General features: G+C 40.6%; 1 protein-coding gene across 1 annotated transcript in view; it reads right to left on the bottom strand.

Moving 5' to 3' along the window:
• Nucleotides 1-25,846, bottom strand: part of LOC139757129 (uncharacterized) — a 98,495-nt gene that overhangs the window by 71,310 nt on the left and 1,339 nt on the right. The window contains exons 2-5 of the mRNA XM_071677231.1: nt 22,251-22,317; nt 19,834-19,882; nt 4,932-5,024; nt 2,723-2,824 (exon numbers count right to left, since the gene is read on the bottom strand). Of these exons, the coding sequence (XP_071533332.1) occupies nt 2,723-2,824; nt 4,932-5,024; nt 19,834-19,882; nt 22,251-22,310 (304 nt within the window). The 5' untranslated portion in view covers nt 22,311-22,317. The remainder of the gene's footprint in view (nt 1-2,722; nt 2,825-4,931; nt 5,025-19,833; nt 19,883-22,250; nt 22,318-25,846) is intronic.

The raw sequence follows: 25,846 nt of genomic DNA on the forward strand, positions 1-25,846 counted from the left end.
TTTGCGTGTGTGGACGTATGTATATACATGTGTATGAGGGGGGGGGGGCGGTTGGGCCATTTCTTTCGTCTGTTTCCTTGCGCTACCTCGCAAACGCGGGAGACAGCGACAAAGTATAATAAAAAAAAAAATATATTATATATACATATATATATATATATATATATATATATATATATATATATATATATATATATATATATATTCATACTATTCGCCATTTCCCGCGATAGCGAGGTAGCGTTAAGAACAGAGGACTGGGCCTTTGAGGGAATATCCTCACCTGGCCCTCTTCTCTGTTCCTTCTTTTGGAAAAAAAGAAAAAAAAAAAAATGAAACACGAAAAGTTCCCAAGTGCACTTTCGTGTAATAGTCCCATCATCAGGGGAGACACAAGAGAGAAATATACCAGTCAGTTGATATACATCGAAGAGACGAAGCTAGGACGCCATTTGGTAAACATGTGATTGTCCAAAACATACAACGAGCGTTCATAAACTTATCATTTTACAAATTTTATCAACAATAAAGTTACCTAATTTGTATAGACCATCACTAATATTAAGATTATAATTCTTTGTGTATTTGATAATAGAAGATTCAATGATATTTCTCTTGGTAATAGAGTTAATAATTGACATGGCATTACTCCAGTCAGTACAATGATCATAGTTTTTAACGCGATTAAACAAGGCATTTGATTCTTGTCCCGTTCTTATACTATATTTATGTTGCTTAAGTCTAACAGAATGATCATTACCAGTCTGACCAACATAGAATTTATCACAATTTCCACAAGGAACTTTATAGATGCAACCAAGAGAATTTTCTGGTGAATTCCTGATTAAGATATTCTTTATAGTATTATTGTTGCTAAAGGCAACATTTACATTAAAGGATTTAAGCAACATGGGAAGTAAAGTGAAATTATTATCAAAAGGGAGAACTAAAAGATTCTTGGTGTCAATGGGAGGTTTGGGCTCACCTCTATAAAATGATTTCTTTGCTAACTTAAGGGATTTATCAATGAAAGATCTAGGGTACTTTAACTTAGATCCAATAGAATATATCTTGTCAAACTCATCATCAATAAACTCTGGACTGCAAATACGTAATGCCCGAAGGAACATAGATTGAAATGATGATAATTTAACTCTGTCATGTTGGGATGAGTAATAATGGATATATGAGCATACATTGGTGGGTTCTCTGTATATGCTAAACTTAAACTTGTTTCATTGTCTATGGATCATGCAATCTAAAAATTGTAACATACCATTATTTTCATTTTTACATTAAATTTGATGGAAGGTAATAAATTGTTAAGTAAGGGGAGAAATATTTGTAAATTTTCATTTGTTGGCCAAACACAAAGAACATCATCTACATACCTAAACCAGATTGCATTAGAAGGTAAGATATCCTTTAGTAATTTTGTTTCAAAAAATTCCATATAAAGAGTACTTAGTACAGGTGAAAGAGGGTTACCCATTACCATACCAAATTTTTTAGCATAATAATCTCCATTAAATTGAAATACACAGTCTTTTGTACACAATTTTATCAGTTCAATGGAATTAGACTTTGAAACAGGTAAATGAATATCATCCAAGACCTCAAATAAATATTCTAAAAGGTCATCAACTGGAACTTTAGTGAAAAGTGAGGAAACATCAAAGCTTACTAGTTTGAAATCAAAATTAACAATGATATTGTTTAGCTTGTTGACTAAATCTACATTGTTCATGATATTAGAATTTGATACCTTACCCACTAAAGGACTTAATAAGGAAACTAACCATTTTGACAATTTATATGTGATGGAGCCTACTGAACTCACTATAGGTCTTGCTGGAAAATTCTGTTTATGTGTTTTGATAAGTCCATACATATATGACAATGAAGGGGACAAAGATGACAAATTTTTGATAAGAGAAATGTTACCTTTCAACAACAACTTCATTTCTTTATTGAAGTGAGAACTGCTTCCAAGGGATTTTTACTAAGTAAATATGTTGTGTTTTCATTTAGAAGATCATTCATTTTAGATAAATAGTTACTTTTGTCTAAGATCACAACAGTGTTAGCCTTATCTGCTTTAGTTATATGTATATCCTTGTCTTTTTTTAAGGTGTTAATAGCTCTTATGAGTCTTTTAGGGCAATTAGCTTCCACTGGTTTTGACAAACTGGCATACACTAAACCTTACAGATATTAATATCATCATTACTTAAATTACTATATTTTTTTTCTAAATTACAGAAAGACTTTGTGACATCAACACAGCTGGCTTCTCTGTTAGAACACACAAAACTTAAACCATAGCCTAATGAACTCATAGGAATATCTTGATCACTCGCAAAATTGTGATCCTTTCTAATATATATATATATATATATATATATATATATATATATATATATATATATATATATATATATATATATATATATATTTTTTTTTTTTTTTTTTTCATACGATTCGCCATTTCCCGCATTTGCGAGGTAGCGTTAAGAACAGAGGACTGGGCCTTAGAGGGAAAATCCTCACCTGGCCCCCTTCTCTGTTCCTTCTTTTGGAAAATTAAAAAAAAAAAAAACGTATCACCTTCCATGTCAAATCATCGTTAAATGTCTTTATCTACGAAGACACACACATCCCTCACTCCTCCTCACATCTCTACCCCACAGATGCTGTAGTGAACATAAAGATCGCATCATACCTTTATTGTCCTTAATGTTGAGTTGGTCGTTGATGTCGCACGCGATGTCCAGCTTGACTCCCTCCTTCCTCGTCCATCTAGAGGCACTGAAGTTGCCTGTATCTGTAAAAGACACAAATGTTCCCTAAATTCGCAAGATATAAGTGACACACGATACTATTATCATTTGCAAAATGATAATGATGATATAAGATAATGACTGCTATGGTAACAGATAATCTTCTGTTCTCTTTACTTTCATACCTGTTCGCGGTTATACATATGGGAACCATAACAATGGAAGGGCATTCCCTCGTCCGTTCTGTTGGCGAAGGAAACATTTGTCTGAATAGGTTGGCTGTCGACTACCGTCGAAAGGATTCGATAGCCCACTGTGAGACGTGCTGCAACAACGTGCCTCAGTCTTGAGTGTGCGCCTGTCTTTGTATGTTTGTATGGATGGCCCAAGAAATACGTATAGCCAGTGACTGTGTCATGTCCTTTGGCATACTTACCCTGTGCGGAGTTATTGTGGGGCTAAGATCAAGGGTTGTTCTGGAGCCGAGGTGCAAGGCTTGCTGAGGGTTGGGATGTAGAGTCGTTTTGGAAATGAGTAAGAGACTTGTTGTGGTACATGACGTTGCTGAGCGGTAAAGGTTGATCACTGGTCCCACTGAACACATATAGGTGGTAGTGAAGGTGGAGGATGACGACTCTGTCGGAATGGTAGACGAGGGTGGTTGATGGGGCGCCATCGATGGGATCATTTTAGGTTGAGGACGATAAGTCTACTGGTAAAGCCGGCTTCCAACACATCCATTCTCTTTTTTGTGTGTGTGGGCCTGAATATCCGTGGCAAGTCATGCTCTGAGGAATTGGACCAGATGGTTGAAGTGATGGCGAAGGAAGCGAGTTGACTGGTCCACATATGGAGGACGGTGTCTGGATCATCTATGCCTTACGCAAACTCTTCTCTTATGACACCTCGGGCGCTACTGTGAACTACTCGACACAGGTCTTGGGTTTGGGTTCGCGGAGCTTGGATACGTTCAGCTCCGTTGACAGGTACGAGTCACCGTGCTTTACACTCTACGTATAATTCTCCAGGGTTGAAAAACATGACCAGTACCTCAGCACCTACAGCAGGATGGGGGATGGGAACCCTTCATCCATCGAAATTCGATGTGAGGAGAAAAACCACTTATTTGAATCTCCTGACGAAGCGTATTCCTATCAGTTGCTGTTTGACATGCAGGAAGGTGTAAGGCGTGTACGGGATAGTGTGAACTGAAGTGATGTGATATACAGGGGTCGACTTGCCGTCAGTGGACTGAATCATAGAAAAACCATGGAAAAGGTCTGTGGGGCTTGGTCGTGGATATAGAGCAGAGGTTTCGTTGCATTAATTACACATGAAAGATAAAAAAAATGGATGTGAGCGCCTGAGGCCTATCCATCTGCCCCTGGCGCTACCCCGCTAACCCGGGAAACAGTGATCAGGTATGAAAGAAATAGTAACAGTGATAATAATTATAACACTTTTGATAAAAATAATAATAATAATAATAATAATAATAATAATAATAATGATAATAATGATATTAATAGAATTAATAATAATGACAATGATAAGTATGATAATCATCATAATAATGATAGTAATAATAAGGTCAAATCATAGGTACAAATAGCTTCTTCACACAGCTATATCTTATTACAGACACATTTCACGTCACGTACAACACCCCACAATTACCATAAATGTGTCTGTTCCCTCCCAGGCAGACAATGAGCTCAGCCATATGTCAGCTACACATCCCTAGATAATTACCTGTGTTCTCACATGCTGATGAATAGGCCATGATTACTTAGGTAGATATAAGTCTAGGATGTAAGTGAGGGAATGAGAGCTTGCCTAGGTCTGACCCACTCCACTGTCAATGATGTGGGAGATCGAGATTAAAGACTGAATAATAATTCTGTCGCTTCGAAGTCTGACCACCCAACGTTAAAGTATGGTAAGGCGAGTGACAGAAGGTAAGTCCTGACTGACAGAGAGACAGGCGAAGACCGTGCTGATCCTGATCTCAAGCGGTGGTCTGTCTGTCTGTCTGACACTCCAGGTTCCTTGCCTCTAGCCTGAGCAAGTGATAACTCACCTGTCTTCCGTTTTATGATATGAGCACCTCATCAACGTAAAATGTACGGAGGTTCTCTGCCTCTTACTCACCAGGAGGGTGCCCGTCGTTCCACACCGTGTAGCGCATCGTCTCCTGGGACCAGCGGTACTGGTTTATGCCGTCTGGCGACTTGGGACTCACAACTGCGAAGTGATACAGATCTCGTCAGCAGGAGATATGTAGACTTGATACAGACTCGTTGAAAAAGTAGGTAGTGCAGGGGTTGCCGTGCACTAGAGCCGGATAACAACATAAAAAAAAGATGATATTATGATCTTGTATTTATCGACAGACGTAAGACAATTACCAGTCCTCATCCTTGTGTAGTTGTAGAGAAGTGGTAGGGTAGATCTGGTTTCTTGGATGAGGCTAATGCGGAGGTTGTGATCTCTGAGTTGGTTGAGTATTTCTATGCGCTTGTTCCCGATGCCATTAGCGCGAAGGGGCAAAGTTGTTTAGTTTTGTCGGTGAGGATCTGTGGAGTCGAATGGTTTGTTTATGGAGTGACAGGGTCTGTTCTGTGACGTTGTTTGTCTGGTGTTTGTGGTGGAGGTGAGGCAGTAAGTGATAAGGGTTTAGGGAGTTGCTGTCTCAGTGGTTGCTGAGTGGATGTTTCGGTAGGGTGAGTAAAGTGGGGTATAATGAGGGGTATGAGGGTCTCAGTCATGTGAACTGAATGATGCACAGCTTGTTCATAATGTAGGTTATGTGGTGAGAGTGTGTGAGCTTGAAAGAGAGGCTTGCATGAAGAGTTACCATGAGAGACTAATTGTAGAATGGCAGAGGGTGTGAGCAGACGAAACTTGGGGAGTGGGTGAGGAATGGGAAGTATTCTGGGGGTCAGTGCTGCCTAGTGTGAGAGATACGTGTGGCATACGGAGGTTGTTAGATAGCAATATGAAATAGGGTAGTGGGTGGTGGGATGACGAAGCTCAATTGCTCTTGAAAGAGAAAATAGAAGATGTATCGGCGTTAATGCAAGGAAGGAGTGCAATTGACAGGGAGATGTACAAGAAAAAGCGACAAGAGGACAAAAGGAAGGTACAGGGTCTTACTATGAGGGCAAATGAAAGTTGATAGTAAGTATTAGCAAACTTCAGTAAAAACAAGAGAACAGATGGGAGCCTCGGTGATGCGGGCAAATGGGGAAGTGGTAAACGGCAGAGATGAGGGAAAGAAGAAATGGATATAGTGTTCTGAAGGACTATTGAGTGTGCTTGATGACATGACAGGGTGGCAGATGAGGAGTGTTCGGATCAGGGAGTTATTTGAAGTGAGAATGTCATGGGACGTGGTTTGCTGAAATATGTAATATATATATATATATATATATATATATATATATATATATATATATATATATATATATATATATATATATATATATATATATATAAATGTGAATAAGAGCAAGGTTATTAGGTACAGTAGGGTTGAGGGTCAAGTCAATTGGGAGGTGAGTTTGAATGGAGAAAAACTGGAGGAAGTGAAGTGTTTTAGATATCTGGGAGTGGATCTGGCAGCGGATGGAACCATGGAAGCGGAAGTGGATCATAGGGTGGGGGAGGGGGCGAAAATTTTGGGAGCCTTGAAAAATGTGTGGAAGTCGAGAACATTATCTCGGAAAGCAAAAATGGGTATGTTTGAAGGAATAGTGGTTCCAACAATGTTGTATGGTTGCGAGGCGTGGGCTATGGATAGAGTTGTGCGCAGGAGGATGGAGGTGCTGGAAATGAGATGTTTGAGGACAATGTGTGGTGTGAGGTGGTTTGATCGAGTAAGTAACGTAAGGGTAAGAGAGATGTGTGGAAATAAAAAGAGCGTGGTTGAGAGAGCAGAAGAGGGTGTTTTGAAATGGTTTGGGCACATGGAGAGAATGAGTGAGGAAAGATTGACCAAGAGGATATATGTGTCGGAGGTGGAGGGAACGAGGAGAAGAGGGAGACCAAATTGGAGGTGGAAAGATGGAGTGAAAAGGATTTTGTGTGATCGGGGCCTGAACATGCAGGAGGGTGAAAGGAGGGCAAGGAATAGAGTGAATTGGAACGATGTGGTATACAGGGGTTGACGTGCTGTCAGTGGATTGAATCAAGGCATGTGAAGCGTCCGGGGTAATCCATGGAAAGCTGTGTAGGTATGTATATTTGCGTGTGTGGACGTGTGTATGTACATGTGTATGGGGGGTTGGGCCATTTCTTTCGTTTGTTTCCTTGCGCTACCTCGCAACCGCGGGAGACAGCAACGAGGTATAAAAAAAAAAAAAAAAAAATATATATATATATATATATATATATATATATATATATATATATATATATATATATATATATATATATATGTATATATATGTATATATATATATATATATATATATATATATATATATATATATATATATATATATATATATATATAAACTTCGGTGAAGGGGGCAAATGGGGAGGTGATAACAAGTAGTGGTGATGTGAGGAGATGGAGTGAGTATTTTGAAGGTTTGTTGAATGTGTTTGATGATAGAGTGGCAGATGTGGGGTGTCTTGGTCGAGGTAGTGTGCAAAGTGAGAGGGTTGGGGAAAATGATTTGGTAAATAGAGAAGAGGTAGTAAAAGCTTTACGGAAGATGAAAGCCGCCAAAGCATCAGGTTTGGATGGCAATGCAGTGGAATTTATTAAAAAAGGGGGTGACTGTATTGTTGACTGGATGGTAAGGTTATTCAATGTATGTATGATTCATAGTGAGGTGCCTGAGGATTGGCGGAATGCTTCCATAGTGCGATTGTACAAAGGCAAAGAGGATAAGAGTGAGTGCTCAAATTACAGAGGTATAAGTTTGTTGAGTATTCCTGGTAAATTATAGGGGAGGGTATTGATTGAGAGGGTGAAGGCATGTACAGAGCATCAGATTGGAGAAGAGCAGTGTGGTTTCAGAAGTGGTAGAGGATGTGTGGATCAGGTGTCTGCTTTGAAGAATATATGCGAGAAATACTTAGAAAAACAAATGGATTTGTATGTAGCATTTATGGATCTGGAGAAGGCATATGATAGAGTTGATAGAGATGCTCTGTGGAAGGTATTAAGAATATATGGTGTGGGAGGCAAGTTGTTAGAAGCAGTGAAAAGTTCTTATCGAGGATGTAAGGCATGTGTACGTGTAGGAAGAGAGGAAAGTGATTGGTTCTCAGTGAATGTAGGTTTGCGGCGGGGGTGTGTGATGTCTCCAAGGCTGCTTAATTTGTTTATGGATGGGGTTGTTAGGGAGGTGAATGCAAGAGTTTTGGAAAGAGGGGCAAGTATGCAGTCTGTTGTGGATGAGAGAGCTTAGGAAGTGAGTCAGTTGTTGTTCGCTGATGACACAGCGCTGGTGGCTGATTCATGTGAGAAACTGCAGAAGCTGGTGACTGAGCTTGGTAAAGTGTGTGAAAGAAGAAAGTTAAGAGTAAATGTGAATAAGAGCAAGGTTATTAGGTACAGTAGGGTTGAGGGTCAAGTCAGTTGGGAGGTAAGTTTGAATGAAGAAAAGCTGGAGGAAGTAAAGTGTTTTAGATATCTGGGAGTGGATCTGGCAGCGGAGGGAACCATGGAAGCGGAAGTGGATCATAGGGTGGGGGAGGGGGCGAAAATTCTGGGAGCCTTGACGAATGTTTGGAAGTCGAGAACATTATCTCGGAAAGCAAAGATGGGTATGTTTGAAGGAATAGTGGTTCCAACAATGTTGTATGGTTGCGAGGCGTGGGCTATGGATAGAGTTGTGCGCAGGAGGGTGGACGTGCTGGAAATGAGATGTTTGAGGACAATAAGTGGTGTGAGGTGGTTTGATCGAGTAAGTAATGTAAGGGTGAGAGAGATGTGTGGAAATAAAAAGAGTGTGGTTGAGAGAGCAGAAGAGGGTGTTTTCAAATGGTTTGGTCACATGGAGAGAATGAGTGGGGAAAGATTGACCAAGAGGATATATGTGTCAGAGGTGGAGGGAACGAGGAGAAGTGGGAGACCAAATTGGAGGTGGAAAGATGGAGTGAAAAAGATTTTGAGTGATCGGGGCCTGAACATGCAGGAGGGTGAAAGGCGGGCAAGGAATAGAGTGAATTGGAACGATGTGGTATACCGGGGTCGACGTGCTGTCAATGGATTGAACCAGGGCATGTGAAGCGTCTGGGGTAAACCATGCAAAGTGTGCGGGGCCTGGATGTGGAAAGGGAGCTGTGGTTTCGGTGCATTATTACATGACAGCTAGAGACTGAGTGTGAACGAATGGGGCCGTTGGTGTTTTTCCTAGCGCTACCTCGCACACATGAGGGGGGAGGGGGTTGTTATTGCATGTGTGGCGAGGTGGCGATGGGAACAAATAAAGGCAGACAGTATGAATTATGTACATGTGTATATATGTATATGTCTGTGTGTGTATATATATGTGTACACTGAGATGTATAGGTATGTATATTGTGCATGGGTGGACATGTATGTATATACATGTGTATGTGGGCGGGTTGGGCCATTCTTTCGTCAGTTTCCTTGCGCTACCTCGCTAACGCGAGAGACAGCGACAAAGCAAAATAAATAAAAAAAATATATAAAAATATATATATGTACAGAGCATCAGATTGGGGAAGAGCAGTGTGGTTTCGGAAGTGGCAGAGGATGTGTGGATCAGGTGTTTGCTTTGAAGAATGTATGTGAGAAATACTTAGAAAAGCAAATGGATTTGTATGTAGCATTTATGGATCTGGAGAAGGCATATGATAGAGTTGATAGAGATGCTCTGTGGAAGGTATTAAGAATATATGGTGTGGGAGGCAAGTTGTTAGAAGCAGTGAAAAGTTTTTATCGAGGATGTAAGGCATGTGTTCGTGTAGGAAGAGAGGAAAGTGATTGGTTCTCAGTGAATGTAGGTTTGCGGCAGGGGTGTGTGATGTCTCCATGGTTGTTTAATTTGTTTATGGATGGGGTTCTTAGGGAGGTTAATGCAAGAGTTTTGGAAAGAGGGGCAAGTATGAAGTCTGTTGGGGATGAGACAGCTTGGGAAGTGAGTCAGTTGTTGTTCGCTGATGATACAGCGCTGGTGGCTGATTCATGTGAGAAACTGCATAAGCTGGTGACTGAGTTTGGTAAAGTGTGAGAAAGAAGAAAGTTAAGAGTAAATGTGAATAAGAGCAAGGTTATTAGGTACAGTAGGGTTGAGGGTCAAGTCAATTGGGAGGTAAGTTTGAATGGAGAAAAACTGGAGGAAGTAAAGTGTTTTAGATATCTGGGAGTGGATCTGGCAGCGGATGGAACCATGGAAGGCATGTGTACGTGTAGGAAGAGAGGAAAGTGATTGGTTCTCAGTGAATGTAGGTTTGCGGCAGGGGTGTGTGATGTCTCCATGGTTGTTTAATTTGTTTATGGATGGGGTTGTTAGGGAGGTAAATGCAAGAGTCCTGGAAAGAGGGGCAAGTATGAAGTCTGTTGGGGATGAGAGAGCTTGGGAAGTGAGTCAGTTGTTGTTCGCTGATGATACAGCGCTGGTGGCTGATTCATGTGAGAAACTGCAGAAGCTGGTGACTGAGTTTGGTAAAGTGTGTGGAAGAAGAAAGTTAAGAGTAAATGTGAATAAGAGCAAGGTTATTAGGTACAGTAGGGTTGAGGGTCAAGTCAATTGGGAGGTGAGTTTGAATGGAGAAAAACTGGAGGAAGTGAAGTGTTTTAGATATCTGGGAGTGGATCTGTCAGCGGATGGAACCATGGAAGCGGAAGTGGATCATAGGGTGGGGGAGGGGGCGAAAATTTTGGGAGCCTTGAAAAATGTGTGGAAGTCGAGAACATTATCTCGGAAAGCAAAAATGGGTATGTTTGAAGGAATAGTGGTTCCAACAATGTTGTATGGTTGCGAGGCGTGGGCTATGGATAGAGTTGTGCGCAGGAGGATGGACGTGCTGGAAATGAGATGTTTGAGGAAAATGTGTGGTGTGAGGTGGTTTGATCGAGTAAGTAACGTAAGGGTAAGAGAGATGTGTGGAAATAAAAAGAGCGTGGTTGAGAGAGCAGAAGAGGGTGTTATGAAACGGTTTGGGCACATGGAGAGAATGAGTGAGGAAAGATTGACCAAGAGGATATATGTGTCGGAGGTGGAGGGAACGAGGAGAAGAGGGAGACCAAATTGGAGGTGGAAAGATGGAGTGAAAAAGATTTTGTGTGATCGGGGCCTGAACATGCAGGAGGGTGAAAGGAGGGCAAGGAATAGAGTGAATTGGAGCGATGTGGTATACAGGGGATGACGTGCTGTCAGTGGATTGAATCAAGGCATGTGAAGCGTCTGGGGTAAACCATGGAAAGCTGTGTAGGTATGTATATTTGCGTGTGTGGACGTGTGTATGTACATGTGTATGGGGGGGGGGGGTTGGGCCATTTCTTTCGTCTGTTTCCTTGCGCTACCTCGCAAACGCGGGAGACAGCGACAAAGTATAAAAAAAAAAAAAAAAAAAAATATATATATAGATAGATAGATAGATAGATAGATAGATAGATAGATAGATTTTGTGTGATCGGGGCCTGAACATGCAGGAGGGTGAAAGGCGGGCAAAGAATAGAGTGAATTGGATCGATGTGGTATACCGGGGTTGACGTGCTGTCAGTGGATTGAACCAGGGCATGTGAAGCGTCTGGGGTAAACCATGGAAAGTTGTGTGGGGCCTGGATGTGGAAAGAGAGCTGTGGTTTCGGGCATTATTGCATGACAGCTGGAGACTGAGTGTGAACAGATGGGGCCTTTGTTGTCTTTTCCTGGTGCTACCTAGCACACATGAGGGGGAGGGGGATGGTATTCCATGTGTGGCGAGGTGGCGATGGGAATGAATAAAGGCAGACAGTGTGAATTGTGTGCATGGGTATATATGTATGTGTCTGTGTGTGTATGTGTGTGTGTACGGTGAGATGTATAGGTGTGTATATTTGCGTGTGTGGACGTGTATGTATGTACATTGTGTATGGGGGTGGGTTGGGCCATTTCTTTCGTCTGTTTCCTTGCGCTACCTCGCAAACGCGGGAGACAGCGACAAAGCAAAATAAATAAAAAAGGATAAAATATATATCCCTGGGGATAGGGGAGAAAGAATACTTCCTACGTATTCCCTGCGTGCCGTAGAAGGCGACTAAAAGGGGAGGGAGCGGGGGGCTGGAAATCCTCCCCTCTTGTTTTTTTTTTAATTTTCCAAAAGAAGGAACAGAGAATTGGGCCAGGTGAGGGTAGTCCCTCAAAGGCCCAGTCATCTGTTCTTAACGCTACCTCGCTAACGCGGGAAATGGCAAATAGTTTAAAGGAAAAAAGAAATATATATATATATATATATATATATATATATATATATATATATATATATATATATATATATATATATTACGAGGTAGCGCGGGGAAACGGGCAGGAGAGTGGCCCAACCCGCCCACATGCACATATATAAGCACCCACACATGCACATATACATGCCTCTACATTTCGATTTATACATACGTATACATACACAGACATATGCATATATACACATGTATGTGTTCATACTTGCTCCCTTCATCCATGCGTGTGAGGTAGCGCTGGGAAAATGGCAACGGGGGCCACATTCCTTCACGCTCAGTCTCTGGCTGTCATGTGTAATGCATTGAAACCACAGCTTTTCTATGTATATATATATATATATATATATATATATATATATATATATATATATATATATATATATATATATATATATGACGTGCTGTCAGTGGATTGAATCAAGGCATGTGAAGCGTCTGGGGTAAACCATGGAAAGCTGTGTAGGTATGTATATTTGCGTGTGTGGACGTGTGTATGTACATGTGTATGGGGGGGGGGGGGGGGGGGGGGGTTGGGCCATTTCTTTCGTCTGTTTCCTTGCGCTACCTCGCAAACGCGGGAGACAGCGACAAAGTATAAAAAAAAAAAAAAAAAAAAATATATATATATATATTATATATATATATATATATATATATATATATATATATTTATATATTATATATATATATATTTATATATATATATATATATATATATATTATATATATATATATATATATTATATATATATATATATTTATCCTGGGGATGGGGAGAAAGAATACTTCCACGTATTCCTGCGTGTCGTAGAAGGCGACAAAAAAGGGGAGGGGCGGGGGGGGGGAAAATCCCCCCTTTGTTTTTTTTTTAAATTTTTTCCAAAAAAAAGGAAACAGAGGGGGGGGGCCCAGGTGTTGATTTTCCCCTCAGAGGCCCGCCCTCTTTCTTCCCGCTTCTTGCTGATGGGGGGAAAAGGGAATAGTTTAAAAAAAAAAAGAAAAAATATTTTTAATATTTATAAATTATATAAAATTTATATATATATTTTTATTATATATATATATTATATTTATATACTTTTACTTTTACTTTTTTCGCTGTCTCCCGCGTTTGCAAAGGTTTTTAGCGCAAAGGAAAACGGGAGAAAGAAAAGGGCCCAACCCCCCCCCCCCCCAATACACATGTTTTAAAACGTCCACACACGCAAATTACAAAACCTACACAGCTTTCCAATGGTTTGCCCCCGGGACGCAAAAACAGGGCCTTGATTAAATTTCCCCCCTTAGCCGTCAACCCCGGTATCCCACATCGTCCTTTTCACTTTTATTCCTTGCCCCCCTTTCCCACCCCCCGGGCATGTTCAGCCCCGATCAAAAAAAAATTTTTTCACCCCCATTTTCCACCCCCAATTTGGTCTCCCTTTTCTCTTTTCCCTCCACCTCCAAAAAACATTTTCCCTTTTGGGCCCATCTTTCCTCATTTTCCCCTCCATGTGCCCAAACCACTTCAAAAACCCCCTCTTTGCTCTTCAACCACGCTCTTTTTTTTTCCAACATCTTTCTTACCTTACTTTAAATCACCGATAAACCCCCTCCACCACACATTGTCCCAAACATCTCTTTTCCCGGGCCACCCCTTTCCCCCGGGCGAAATTTAAAAACCCAAAGCCCCCCCCTCGCCCCAAAAAAAAACTTTTTTGGGAAACCACAAACCCTTTTAACATCCCCTTTTTTTGTTTTCCGGTTTAATTTTTTTGGGATTTCCAAAATTTAAAGGGGCCCCCAAAATTTTCCCCCCCTCCCCCCCCCTATGACCCACCCCCGCCCCCTGGTTCCTTTGGGGCCAGTTCCCCCCCAGAAAATCAAAAAACCACTTCATTCCCTTTTTTTTCTCCCATTCAAATCCCCTCCCAATTGACTTGCCCCTCAACCCTACTGTCCAAAATAACCTTGCTTTTATTAAACCCATTTATTTAAAACTTTTTTTTCCCCAACATTTTAAACCCAAACTCAGTCCCCCGCTTCGCATTTTTTCCCACATGAATAACCCACCAGCGCTGTTATCAGGGGGAAAAAACAACGGGATCATTTCCCAAAAGCTCTCTCATCCCAACAAAATTTTATTCCCCCTCTTTCCAAAATCTTGCATTTACCTCCCTAAAATCCCCACCAAAAACAAATTAAAAAAACCCCAATGGAGACATCACACCCCCCTGCCAAAAAACCTTTACATTCATTGGAACAATCATTTCCCTTTTTCCCAACAGTTCACAGGCCTTACACCCTCGAAAAAAATTTTTCATGTTTAAAACTTTCCCCCCAAACATATTTTTCTTAATACCTTCCACGGCTCTCTATCAACTCTATCTTTTGGGCTTCCCCCAAAATCCAAAAATTGCTACAACAAACCCATTTGCTTTTTAAGTTTTTCTCACTTTAAATTCTTCAAAGCAAAAAATGATCCACACATTTCCCATTTTAAAACCCAATTTGTTCTTCCCCCAATTGATGCTCTGTAACCCTTACCCTCTCAATAAAAACCCCCATAAAAATTTCCCCGGGAAACTCAAAAAAAAATTATCCCTTTGAAATTTGAGCATCATCTTATCCCCTTTCCCTTTGTAAAAGGCCTATGCACGTTTTTCCCCCCAATCTAGGAACCCCCATGGGGTTCAAAATTTTAAAAAAACCTTTCCAACCAGTAAAATACGGGTTCCCCCTTTTTTTTTTTAAAATTCCATGCAATCCCACCCAAAAACCTGCTGCCTTGCCGACTTTAATTTTTCCCGCAAAGTTAACAAAACCTTTCTTTTTCCTTTTTCTTTTCCAAACCCACTTTGACCCCCACCTCGACCAAAAAACCCTATATCTGAAAATCTATCATAAACTTTTATTCAACAAAACTTCAAAAATACTCCTCTTTTTAAATAACCACTCCTTGTTATCACCTCCCCTTTGGGGCCCCCTTATGAAGTTCCTTTGCCCCCTTTGTCTTTACGAAACTTTTTTTCCCCTTTAAAACCCTTCCTTTTTATTCTCCCAAAAGTCGGGGGTTAGTGGAGGGACAAAGAAAGGGGAAAAGGAAGTAGAAAAATACTCCGGGGAAACGGGGTTTGGGGGAGTTTTTGATAGGTGTAGAAAGTAAATTCTCGTTTAAATTGGGGGAAAAAACTAAAAATTGATGGAGTTGAGGTGGGTGATTATTGGTGCAAAAGCCCCTGGGAAAGGAGAAGAAAAATCATGGAGGAAAAGTGTTTTGGGGGGCAGGGGAATTAGTGGTTAGGGGTTTTTTGATGAGGGAAAAGGGTTATAGTGAGGGGTTTGATTTGAATGCAAAGGGAGTAATGTGGAAATTTTTTTTGGGGAAGGGAAAAATGGGTATAAGGGGGGTGTTCAGTGTTGTAAAGGGAAAAAGGGTTTAAAGGAGTTGTAGTTTTTTGGTATAAAAAAGGATGATGTTTGGGGAATCCCGGTTTAAAAAGCGGATTTTTCTAAGTTTACTTATGTAAGTAGGAGGTGGCCCAGGAGCGCTATTGGATTATTTTGGTTAAAATTGACGGGTGCGAAAAAGAGGACTTTTGGATGTTTTAAAGTGCTGAGAGGTTTCAATGGAGGGGGGGTTGTTTTATCTTTTGGAGGCTAAGGTGAAGATTTGTAAAAGGGGTTTTTAGAAAAAAAAAGGGTGAATGTTGGGGGGGAAGAGGGTGGTTTAGAGTAAGTGGCTTGGGGAAAGGGGACCTGTTTGAGGAAGTACCAGGAGAGGGCTGAGTACAGAAAGGAAAAAGGTTGAGAACAATGGAAGTAAGGGGCGTGGGGGAAGGAAAGGGATGTATTTTGGGAATCAGTTTATGGGGGTTTTCGCAAAAAAATGCTTGTTTTATTTAGAAGGGGGTGGGGGGTGGGTTTAAATTGAAAGGGTTTGTTAGTAGTGGTGGGGTTGAAGAAATAAGGTATTGTGAAAAAGAAGATTTGAGGGATTTGGGACGATTTTTGCAGGGAAAAAAAAATGCAAATTTAATGGGGGGATGTATAAAAGAAAGAGGGCGGGGGTAAGAGAAAAGGGGCAAGAGGTTTAAAAAAAAAAAGGGAAATGGGGGGGGTTGGGGTGGAGAGTATTATATTATTTTTTAAATATATTATTTATATATATAATTTTATATATATATATATATTATATATATATTTTAATATATATATATTTACCCCTGGGGATGGGGAGGAAAGAATACTTCCCACGTATTCCCTGCGTGTCGTAGAAGGCGACTAAAAGGGAAGGGAGCGGGGGGGCTGGAAATCCTCCCTCTTGTTTTTTTTTTTTGTTTTTTTCAAAGAAGGAACAGAGTAGGGGGCCAGATGAGGATATTCCCTCAAAGGCCCAGTCCTCTGTTCTTAACGCTACCTTGCTAATGGGGGAAATGGCAAATAGTTTTTTTAAAATGATATTATATATATATTCAGATGAGAGAGAGAGAGAGAGAGAGAGAGAGAGAGAGAGAGAGAGAGAGAGAGAGAGAAATATAAGTCAGTTGACATACACCGAAGAAACGAAGCTAGAACGCCATTTGGTAAACATGCGATTGTCCAAAACATACAACGAGCGTTCATAAACTTATCATTTTACAAATCTTATCAACAATAAAGTTATCTAATTTGTATAGACCATCACTAATATTAAGATTATAATTCTTTGTGTATTTAATAATAGAAGATTCAATGATATTTCTCTTGGCAATAGAGTTAATAATTGACATGGCATTACTCCAGTCAGTACAATGATCATAGTTTTTAACGCGATTAAACAAGGCATTTGATTCTTGTCCCGTTCTTATACTATATTTATGTTGCTTAAGTCTAACAGAAAGATCATCACCAGTCTGACCAACATAGAAATTATCACAATTTCCACAAGGCACTTTATAGATGCATCCAAGAAAATTTTCTGGTGAATTCCTGATTAAGATATTCTTTATAGTATTATTGTTGCTTAAAGCAAAACTTACATTAAAGGATTTAAGCAACATGGGAAGTAAAGTGAAATTATTATCAAAAGGGAGAACTAAAAGATTCTTGGTGTCAATGGGAGGTTTGGGCTCACCTCTATAAAATGATCTCTTTGCTAACTTAAGGGATTTATCAATGAAAGATCTAGGGTACTTTAACTTAGATCCAATAGAATATATCTTCTCAAACTCATCATCAATAAACTCTGGACTGCAAATACGTAATGCCCTAAGGAACACAGATTGAAATGATGATAAATTAACTCTGTCATGTTGAGATGAGTAAAAATGGATATATGAGCATACATTGGTGGGTTTTCTGTATAAGCTAAACTTAAACTTGTTTCCTTGCCTGTGCATTATGCAATCTAAAAATGGTAACATACCATTATTTTCATTTTCTACAGTAAATTTGATGGAAGGTACTAAATTGTTAAGTAAGGGGAGAAATATTTGTAAATTTTCATTTGTTGGCCAAACACAAAGAGCATCATCTACATACCTAAACCAAATTGCATTAGAAGGTAAGATATCCTTTAGTAATTTTGTTTCAAAAAATTCCATATAAAGATTACGTAGTACAGGTGAAAGAGGGTTACCCATTGCCATACCAAATTTTTGAGCATAATAATCTCCATTGAATTTAAATACACAGTCTTTTATACACAATTTTATCAGTTCAATGAAAACAGACTTTGAAACAGGTAAATGAATATCATCCAAGACATCAAATAAATATTCTAAAAGGTCATCAACTGGAACATTAGTGAAAAGTGAGGAAACATCAAAGCTTACTAGTTTGAAATCAAAATTAACAATGATATTGTTTAGCTTGTTGACTAAATCTACATTGTTCATGATATTAGAATTTGATACCTTACCCACTAAAGGACTTAATAAAGCAACTATATGTGATGGAGCCTACTGAACTCACTACAGGTCTTGCTGGAAAATTCTGTTTATGTTTTTGATAAGTCCATATACATATATGACAATGAAGGGGACAAAGATGACAAACTTTTGATAAGAGAACTACTACCTTTCAACAACCACTTTATTTCTTTATTGAAATGAGAATTAACTGCTTCTAAGGGATTTTTACTAAGTTTAGAATATGTTGTGTCATCATTCAGAAGATCATTCATCTTAGATAAATAGTTACTTTTGTCTAAAATCACAACAGTGTTAGCCTTATCTGCTTTTTTTAAGGTGTTAATAGCTCTTATAAATCTTTTAGGGCAATCAGGTTCCACTGGTTTTGACAAACCGGCATACACTAAACCCTTACAGATATCAATTTCATCATTACTTAAATTACTGTATTTCTCTAAATTACAAAAAGACTTTGTGACATCAACACAGCTGGCTTCCCTGTTAGAGCACACAAAAACTTAAACCATAGCCTAATGCACACAAGGAATCTTTATCTAGTTGTTTATTAGACAGGTTTACCACAAAAGAAGGGTTTGTGTTCTTGGTCCAGTCGCTGTTTTCAATAAGATGGTCCAACTTACGATTTAGTGACACTTGTAGCCTATTGCGTTCTTTCCTTAATTCATCATAGCAATATGTTTTTCTTTAAAATAATATTTTGGAACTGGTCAAATGGTCGACCAGACAGCAACGATTGTTGAAGCGGAGGTATATGAATACCTCCGCGTTGTACAGTTAGGTTCGGTAAAATGCTATCAGCTGGCTATGTGCGCCTGTAGGGAAATAACCGGTATAGACCCCGTTCCTCACCATTGTGAGACGAAGGGTATACGAGTACTTAGTATTCGAATAGTTGTTTCCTATTTGCCAGGCCCATAGCCGAGCGGTTACATTCCTGCCACTTGCACAGGGGTCCCGGGTTCGATCCTGGTTGTTGGAGGTTTGTATGTTATATATATATATATATATATATATATATATATATATATATATATATATATATATATATATATATATACATATACATACATACATATATGTTCCTATGAGTCCACAGGGGAAAACGAAACACGATAAATTCCCAAGTGCACTTTCGTGTAATATCACATCATCATGGGAGACACAAGAGAGAAATATGACAGTTACTTGATATACAACGAAGAGACGTAGCTAGGACGCCATTTGTTTACGAAATGGCGTTTATATCAACTGATTGTTATATTTCTTTCTTGTTTCTCCCCTGATGATGTGATCATTACATGAGAGTGCACTTGGGAACTTTTCATGTTTCATTTTCCTGAGGCAAGAAAGGTATCTATGTGATCATGCAGAAGCACAAGTAAGTCAGATATCTAATCTTAAGGAGAGGAACACTTGAAGATACTATGGCTTCGGGAATTTTCATAATAGAGTTTGACTGTCTATCTTTCATGTACCTACTCGCCTTTTTCCCTTTATCCAATTAGCGTCAGAAACAGATGACTGACGGAGGCTTCGAGGATACATCCCCGCTTGGCTTCTCCCTATCTCCCTAACAGGAGCGGAGGAGGACCTCCAGCTATCCCGCTCCCGCCTGATTTAATCGTCCTCTCCATCAAGCAGGAGACACCTTGGCAGCTTTCTCCCGCCCCGTCTTCCCTGGGACAAAGGCTCAATACATGTAACGAAGATCACCGTAGCTGAGTACTCTTACCTGTGACATCGTCGTAGTCCTCAGCATACATCCGCTCATTGAACATCGACTGCAAAAGTAAAAGGAAATTGTTGTAGTTAAAGCCATCGTAGCAGCTTTCAGGAAGCATATAAAAAGCACAGCAGACATTATTTCCTTCTTCGTGAGGTTTATGTACCTGGATGATAACCCCACGCTGTATCTGAATTTATAAATAAACCCGCTGGAAATACAAACACAGAAGCTCCAAGCCCTCTACTGTATTTCAAGCCATTTTCAAGGAATATATACAAAAACCAGCCTACACCACAGCCATGTTTAGGGTGGTTTTGTCAACTTTCAACTTCTACGACACGTAGGGAACACGGGGGTATGATTCTTTCTCCCCTGTCCCACCTGCATACATAAAGAATCTCAACATAGTTTAAAAACAATTCATCCGCAGTAAAGCACACAAAAAAATGCACCTAGAACAATCACTGGCTGCTTAGCAACTCCAAACACTCAACACCTTCACAATGAAACAAAGATACTCCAATGCAGCTCCGCCTCAACATGCTCGGCACTCAGTTCAATGCAACAGCACTAGACCCCTCTCACCCTAACTACTCAATAACATACCACCAACCCCTTAGTAGAAATAAAAAGCTTACCCTTGCCTCACACTTCAATAACCTTTACACACATATCCCCATAACCCTAACAATCAGAACACTGACAAAACACGTACACACTGAAATATCCAGGCAGGCACCAAACAACCGACCTCCCAACTCAGTCCTAAACTTAAATCCTTCAGGACGGAAACCACACTCCCTAGACAAACCCGAGTCACACAACTCCTTTTACTTTCTAGAATTCGCCCATTACTACAACAAGACGAAGACCGCTTCAGTATATTCCAACATGTTTACTATGCAACTATCATAATGAAGACACAAGAGAAGTTACTACTCAACTGCCCAGCACTTTCTACACATAGACGCACACACAGCACAACACTTTATAATCTGCTGATCCGACAAGGTGGACGTAGTCAACTTCCTAGGCGATGCATAGAACCTCTTAATTCACTATGATTCACTTTCAGCTCATGCTTAGTGTTTTAACGTAAATTAAAAACTTCCACACACTTATAGAAGTAGTCCTTACTACTTTTTTAACTTCTCACACATAACTGAATTCATAATGTTATTGAACCGACCAACACACGAGAATGTTTGGCTTCAAAGTAAAAGTAAAAGTAAACAAAGACCTTCATCGTGACAGAAAACACTCGCTATGATGATAATGTGGCACGGGGTGACCAGCGATCACCAAGGGTGATGGTGATGAATAATAAAATGGAGAGTGGAATGATTAGTGCCCTGGCTATGCTTAGGCTTGACGTAGACGGGTAGAGGGAGGGCAAGCACGTAAAACTTTAGCAGGTTTGTTACTCAGGCGAGGCGTCAGTCAGGAAGGCTCGAAATCAGTTAGTCAGGTTGGCCAGTGAGGCGTCAGTCAGGGAGGCTAGAAATGAGTTAGTCAGGTTGGCCAGTGAGGCGTCAGTCAGGGAGGCTAGAAATCAGTAAGTCAGGTTGGCCAGTGAGGTGTCAGTCAGGGAGGCTCGAAATGAGTAAGTCAGGTTGGCCAGTGAGGTGTTGGCCAGGGAGGTTAGTGAAGTGTGTTCGTCAGGAAGGCTAGAAATGAGTCAGTCAGGTGGGCCAGTGAGGTGTCAGTCAGGGAGGCCAGTGAGGTGTCAGTCAGGGAGGCCAGTGAGGTGTCAGTCAGGGAGGCCAGTGAGGTGTCAGTCAGGGAGGCCAGTGAGGTGTCAGTCAGGGAGGCCAGTGAGGTGTCAGTCAGGGAGGCCAGTGAGGTGTCAGTCAGGATGGCACGAAAGGAGTTAATCAGGGAGGCTAAAGAAGAGTCACTAAAGGACGCCAATTATGAGTCAGTTCGGGAGGCCTGTAGGGCGTCACTTAGGGAGGCCATGGAGAAAATTATTCAAGGAGGTCAGTTGGCTAGTTAGCTAGGAAGAAGTCAGTCAGGGAGCTAACAGGATCTTTGGTTAAGATTTAGTCGGGGAATACAGCTAGGAATCAATCAGGTCAGAGTGAGTCAGTAAGTCTAAGGAGGAAAGAGTCAGGGAAGTCATGCACGATAGCCAAGCAACGGCCAGTAAAGATGGTCTGTCTAGTCACTTTCAGGGCAAGGACAACAGCTGGCACAGGAGTCGAGTGTCATGTCACAGAATCGGCACGAGAGGTCAGTATCTTACACAAGTCAATGGGATGATCAGCGAAAAGTAACTCAAAGATTTGCAGAGAATTCAATTCCAGCTGACGTGAATTCAGGGGATGAGGTAGAGACAGGCAGAAACCAGTCACGGAAGAGACAGGCAGAAAACCAGTCACGGAAGTCAACGAGGGGTCAGCGACTGTCATGGAGTCACTCACCGTGGACGTGGACGCCCTCGCCAGCAACAGGACACCGGCTGCCACCAACACGCTCCGCATACTTCCCCTGTAAACAAAAACATATGATAAGGTCTTACCTGATCGTGGTAGCTCAAGGTCTTCCTTGCCCTTCATAACAAGCTGACAACGCTCCCTGGCTTTTCAGTGTTGTTCTCACGCAACTACCGTCTCATCAGATCCTACAAGTTAATTTCATGCAGAATTGTTTATTGTATTGATAATTTACGATAATCCGGAGAATTTAAAGGAAACAGAACTGGTGCAGAAGGTAACAATGAAGGAGCAATCAGTATGGTACAGGAAGCAGTGAGACACGCATTGTTCCGAGATGGTCAAGTTCTGTTCATGGAATATTTCAGTTACATGGAAACAGACTGGGAAAAGGTAGTCTCATGGAGATAGAGACCTAAGTTCCTAGGGTGCATATAGAGAGATTTTCTTGTATCAGCATTTCACTTACACACTACAATTAGAAGATTAATATACCACCACTACTAGATTTTATCTTTACACGTATTACCATAGAAATCGAGAACACGAGCTGGAAAATGTGATTTTGTACCGCTTGAGTTTGATTACGATTAGGACACAAAGAGATCAAAGGAGAAACCGAACTCAGAGAAGAGATGTCAGTGTGGAAACTACACAGAACCAAACAATTTCTTTGAGAACTTAAATTTGGAAATACATTTCCGTAGCCATGATGTGGATCATGGCTATAAAACGTTATCTCAGACCTACAGTGAATCAGTTAGAAAATGGGCACCTTCAGCTGCAAGTTAACTAGGGGGTCTAGAAGAGAGAGAGAAATGAGTAAGTAATTGGTGTCAAAAAGCATGAGCCTGGCGATGTACTATGGAGATAATGTAGTCGAATGCACTATAGCCAGCCAGCATTTAAAAGGAATGAGACCAAGGAACGACAGTAACAGGGTAAAAAACGGAGTATACAAAACCCTTTACGAGAATGTTTTGGACGAGGCAGAAGGTAATCCAAACCCTTTCCGTGAGTTCATAAGCTGTACATTGTCAGCGAAACAGCAGCTAACCAGGCTAAGGGATTGAGAGGAAGAGTTGTAAAGGATTATTATGAGAAGCTAGAGAACAAGATTCTTCATAGAGAAAAACACTCCAGCTCCCAACACCAGTGAGAGAGAATGGAACGGAGGTCTTGGAAAGCATCTAAACCTGCTAGAAAATATACAAAGAGTCTACTAAAGGTTTCTTGACCTACGTATTTAAGTTTCAAGTTTCCGATAGAGCTGATAAAGTGTGCGGATACACTCCGCAGACCGCTTGAAATATTGGTCACTATATCGCTGGAAGAAGGTAAAGCTTCATGGGCGTGGATGAGGGGTAAATGTCGTTGATATCTTTAAGAAAGGAGACTGAAATTGTGCTGAACCAAAGACAAGTGTTGTCTCTAAACCCCTGGAAAAGATGACCGGGGAGCGAATGGACGAACGATACGGGTCCAAGAAGAAAGATTATGTTAATCAGTTCTTCTCAACCTCTATGAGAGAGTAAACTCAGCTATGGACGAAAGAGAAAAAAAGGGCGGGTTGTGTCTGCCTGGACTGTCGGAAAGCATGTGACACTGGCTCATCAGGTAGTCATAACGGGAGACTCATTGAATGGATAGAAATTATCTTCGGTGTAAAGAACACAGGAAGCATGTGTGAGGTCCTCTCACTAGTGGCGCGCTAGAGAGCTTGGTTTTATGATTAAATGGCTCGCCAGAAGAACTGGACTCATACCTGAATATGTTTGAAGATGATCCCAAGGGAAGATTAGGGTGAAGAGGATTGGGAGGCTTACATGGGGACTTGGACAAACTCCGGATCAGATACATGGTTGGTGATGTTTACTTCGAGTGAATACAAAGTAATGAGGATAGGACACAGTGAGAGAAGACCTCCACACGAATGTAGTCTGCGGGTTATAAGCCGCAGTAATCTCTGTGTGAAAGGGACTTGCGAGTCGACACTGGACCTAATCTGTCGCCAGGGTTCCACCTTAAGGAGAGACTAAAAGAAAAAGAAAAAGGAAAATACTAAAACCGCATTTAAGAACACAGACAAGAAAATATTTAGCATATCTACATCGCATATTTGTCCAAATAGAATATACTTCTCAGTTTTGGTCATCGCACTCAAAGAAGCACAAAAGACCTAATAGAAAAAGTCCAGAGAAGGACAACAAAAACTGTTCAAGAATTATGAGAGCTGACTGACAGTGAGAATCCATAAACTTGCCTACCAAAGAAGAGGGAATAGACGTGGGATGACGCGATCACAACCTTCAAGTGTCCAAAACCAGTTTGACGAAGTCAGCGTTCAGAAATCTTTCGAAAGTGACAGATAATAAAAACATAAAGTCTTAACAAATAATTAATCAGGAAATGTGTAGGTACTCCTGTATGATAGCAGGGTAGTGGCTGAGGGGAATGAATATCATTCCTGGCAAGAGCATACGAAAGTCGCATGATATCAAAGCTTAAAGAGACGAACTTCTTGCTCGTGTTGTACAAACAAGTAGATGTAGCACCAGTGATGGCTCAGCATACATGCTCTTACCAAGAGTCCGTCGCCACACACGTCTTGCCTGAGTCCGTCGCCACACACGTCTTGCCTCAGCTAAAACGAGTGACTTCTCTTGTGCTCATATTTACTTCTGTCTTTACATTCAATATACTTCAATATACTTCTACTTACGTAAAATGAGCAATATCCATGATACCTCTTCCCTCAAACACATAGTCCAGTGGTGTTGTCTAAGATAAACAAACGACTTGCATACTCTCACTTAATGAATTCAAATATCGGGTATTTCAGTACCGGAAAAAAATTGTTTCCCTACATCCCATCTAAAGCGTTTCCTGTTTCCCTAATGTTTTCACTCGTGTTCCCTAACGTTCTCCACACTGGCTTGTTGTGATCTATCATCTCCCAGATCATTTAGTCTATTCGGAATCGTTTAAGTCAAATGGACACAAAACACGCCGAGAGTGTAAGTGGTCATCAGAACTATCGTTAAGAGCCTTAATGACCCTGGCAGTTAATAGGTCTGATGCCTAACTAACCAACCAACCACATAAGTCATTAATAAGATTTCTTCATTTCTTTGCCAGTTTGAGTGGAATGAATATGTAACAGTTGCAAACTCTCCTCACAACCCAAAACAGCCAATACGAGAAACACATTCTAGCTCAACAGTATTGAAACCTATATGCATCTATGACTAGGGATAACAAAAAAAAATCAAACTGTTTAAGTATTAGTCTCAAGTATGTGGTGTGACCTCACAAAAAAGATACCTTAATTCACGAAAATTAATGGTAGTTTATTATATACCAGTAATGAATAATGGACTGCCTAAAGATAATAACATCCCCGGATCTTTCCCAATGTGGGATTGAGAAAATACCACTCCTAATCTCTGATCCCACTGAGGTCATCTTGATCCTTTCCACAAAGCTAGTTCGTTACCACTACTTAGACTGAGGGTCATCATGCACGTCTCCTGCCGAGCCAGTGGATGAAACACGTTCCACTCTGCTATGTTTTGCCGTCTATC

The sequence above is a fragment of the Panulirus ornatus genome, chromosome 24 (assembly GCF_036320965.1).
Source record: "Panulirus ornatus isolate Po-2019 chromosome 24, ASM3632096v1, whole genome shotgun sequence".
Classification (NCBI taxonomy): Eukaryota; Metazoa; Arthropoda; class Malacostraca; order Decapoda; family Palinuridae; genus Panulirus; species Panulirus ornatus.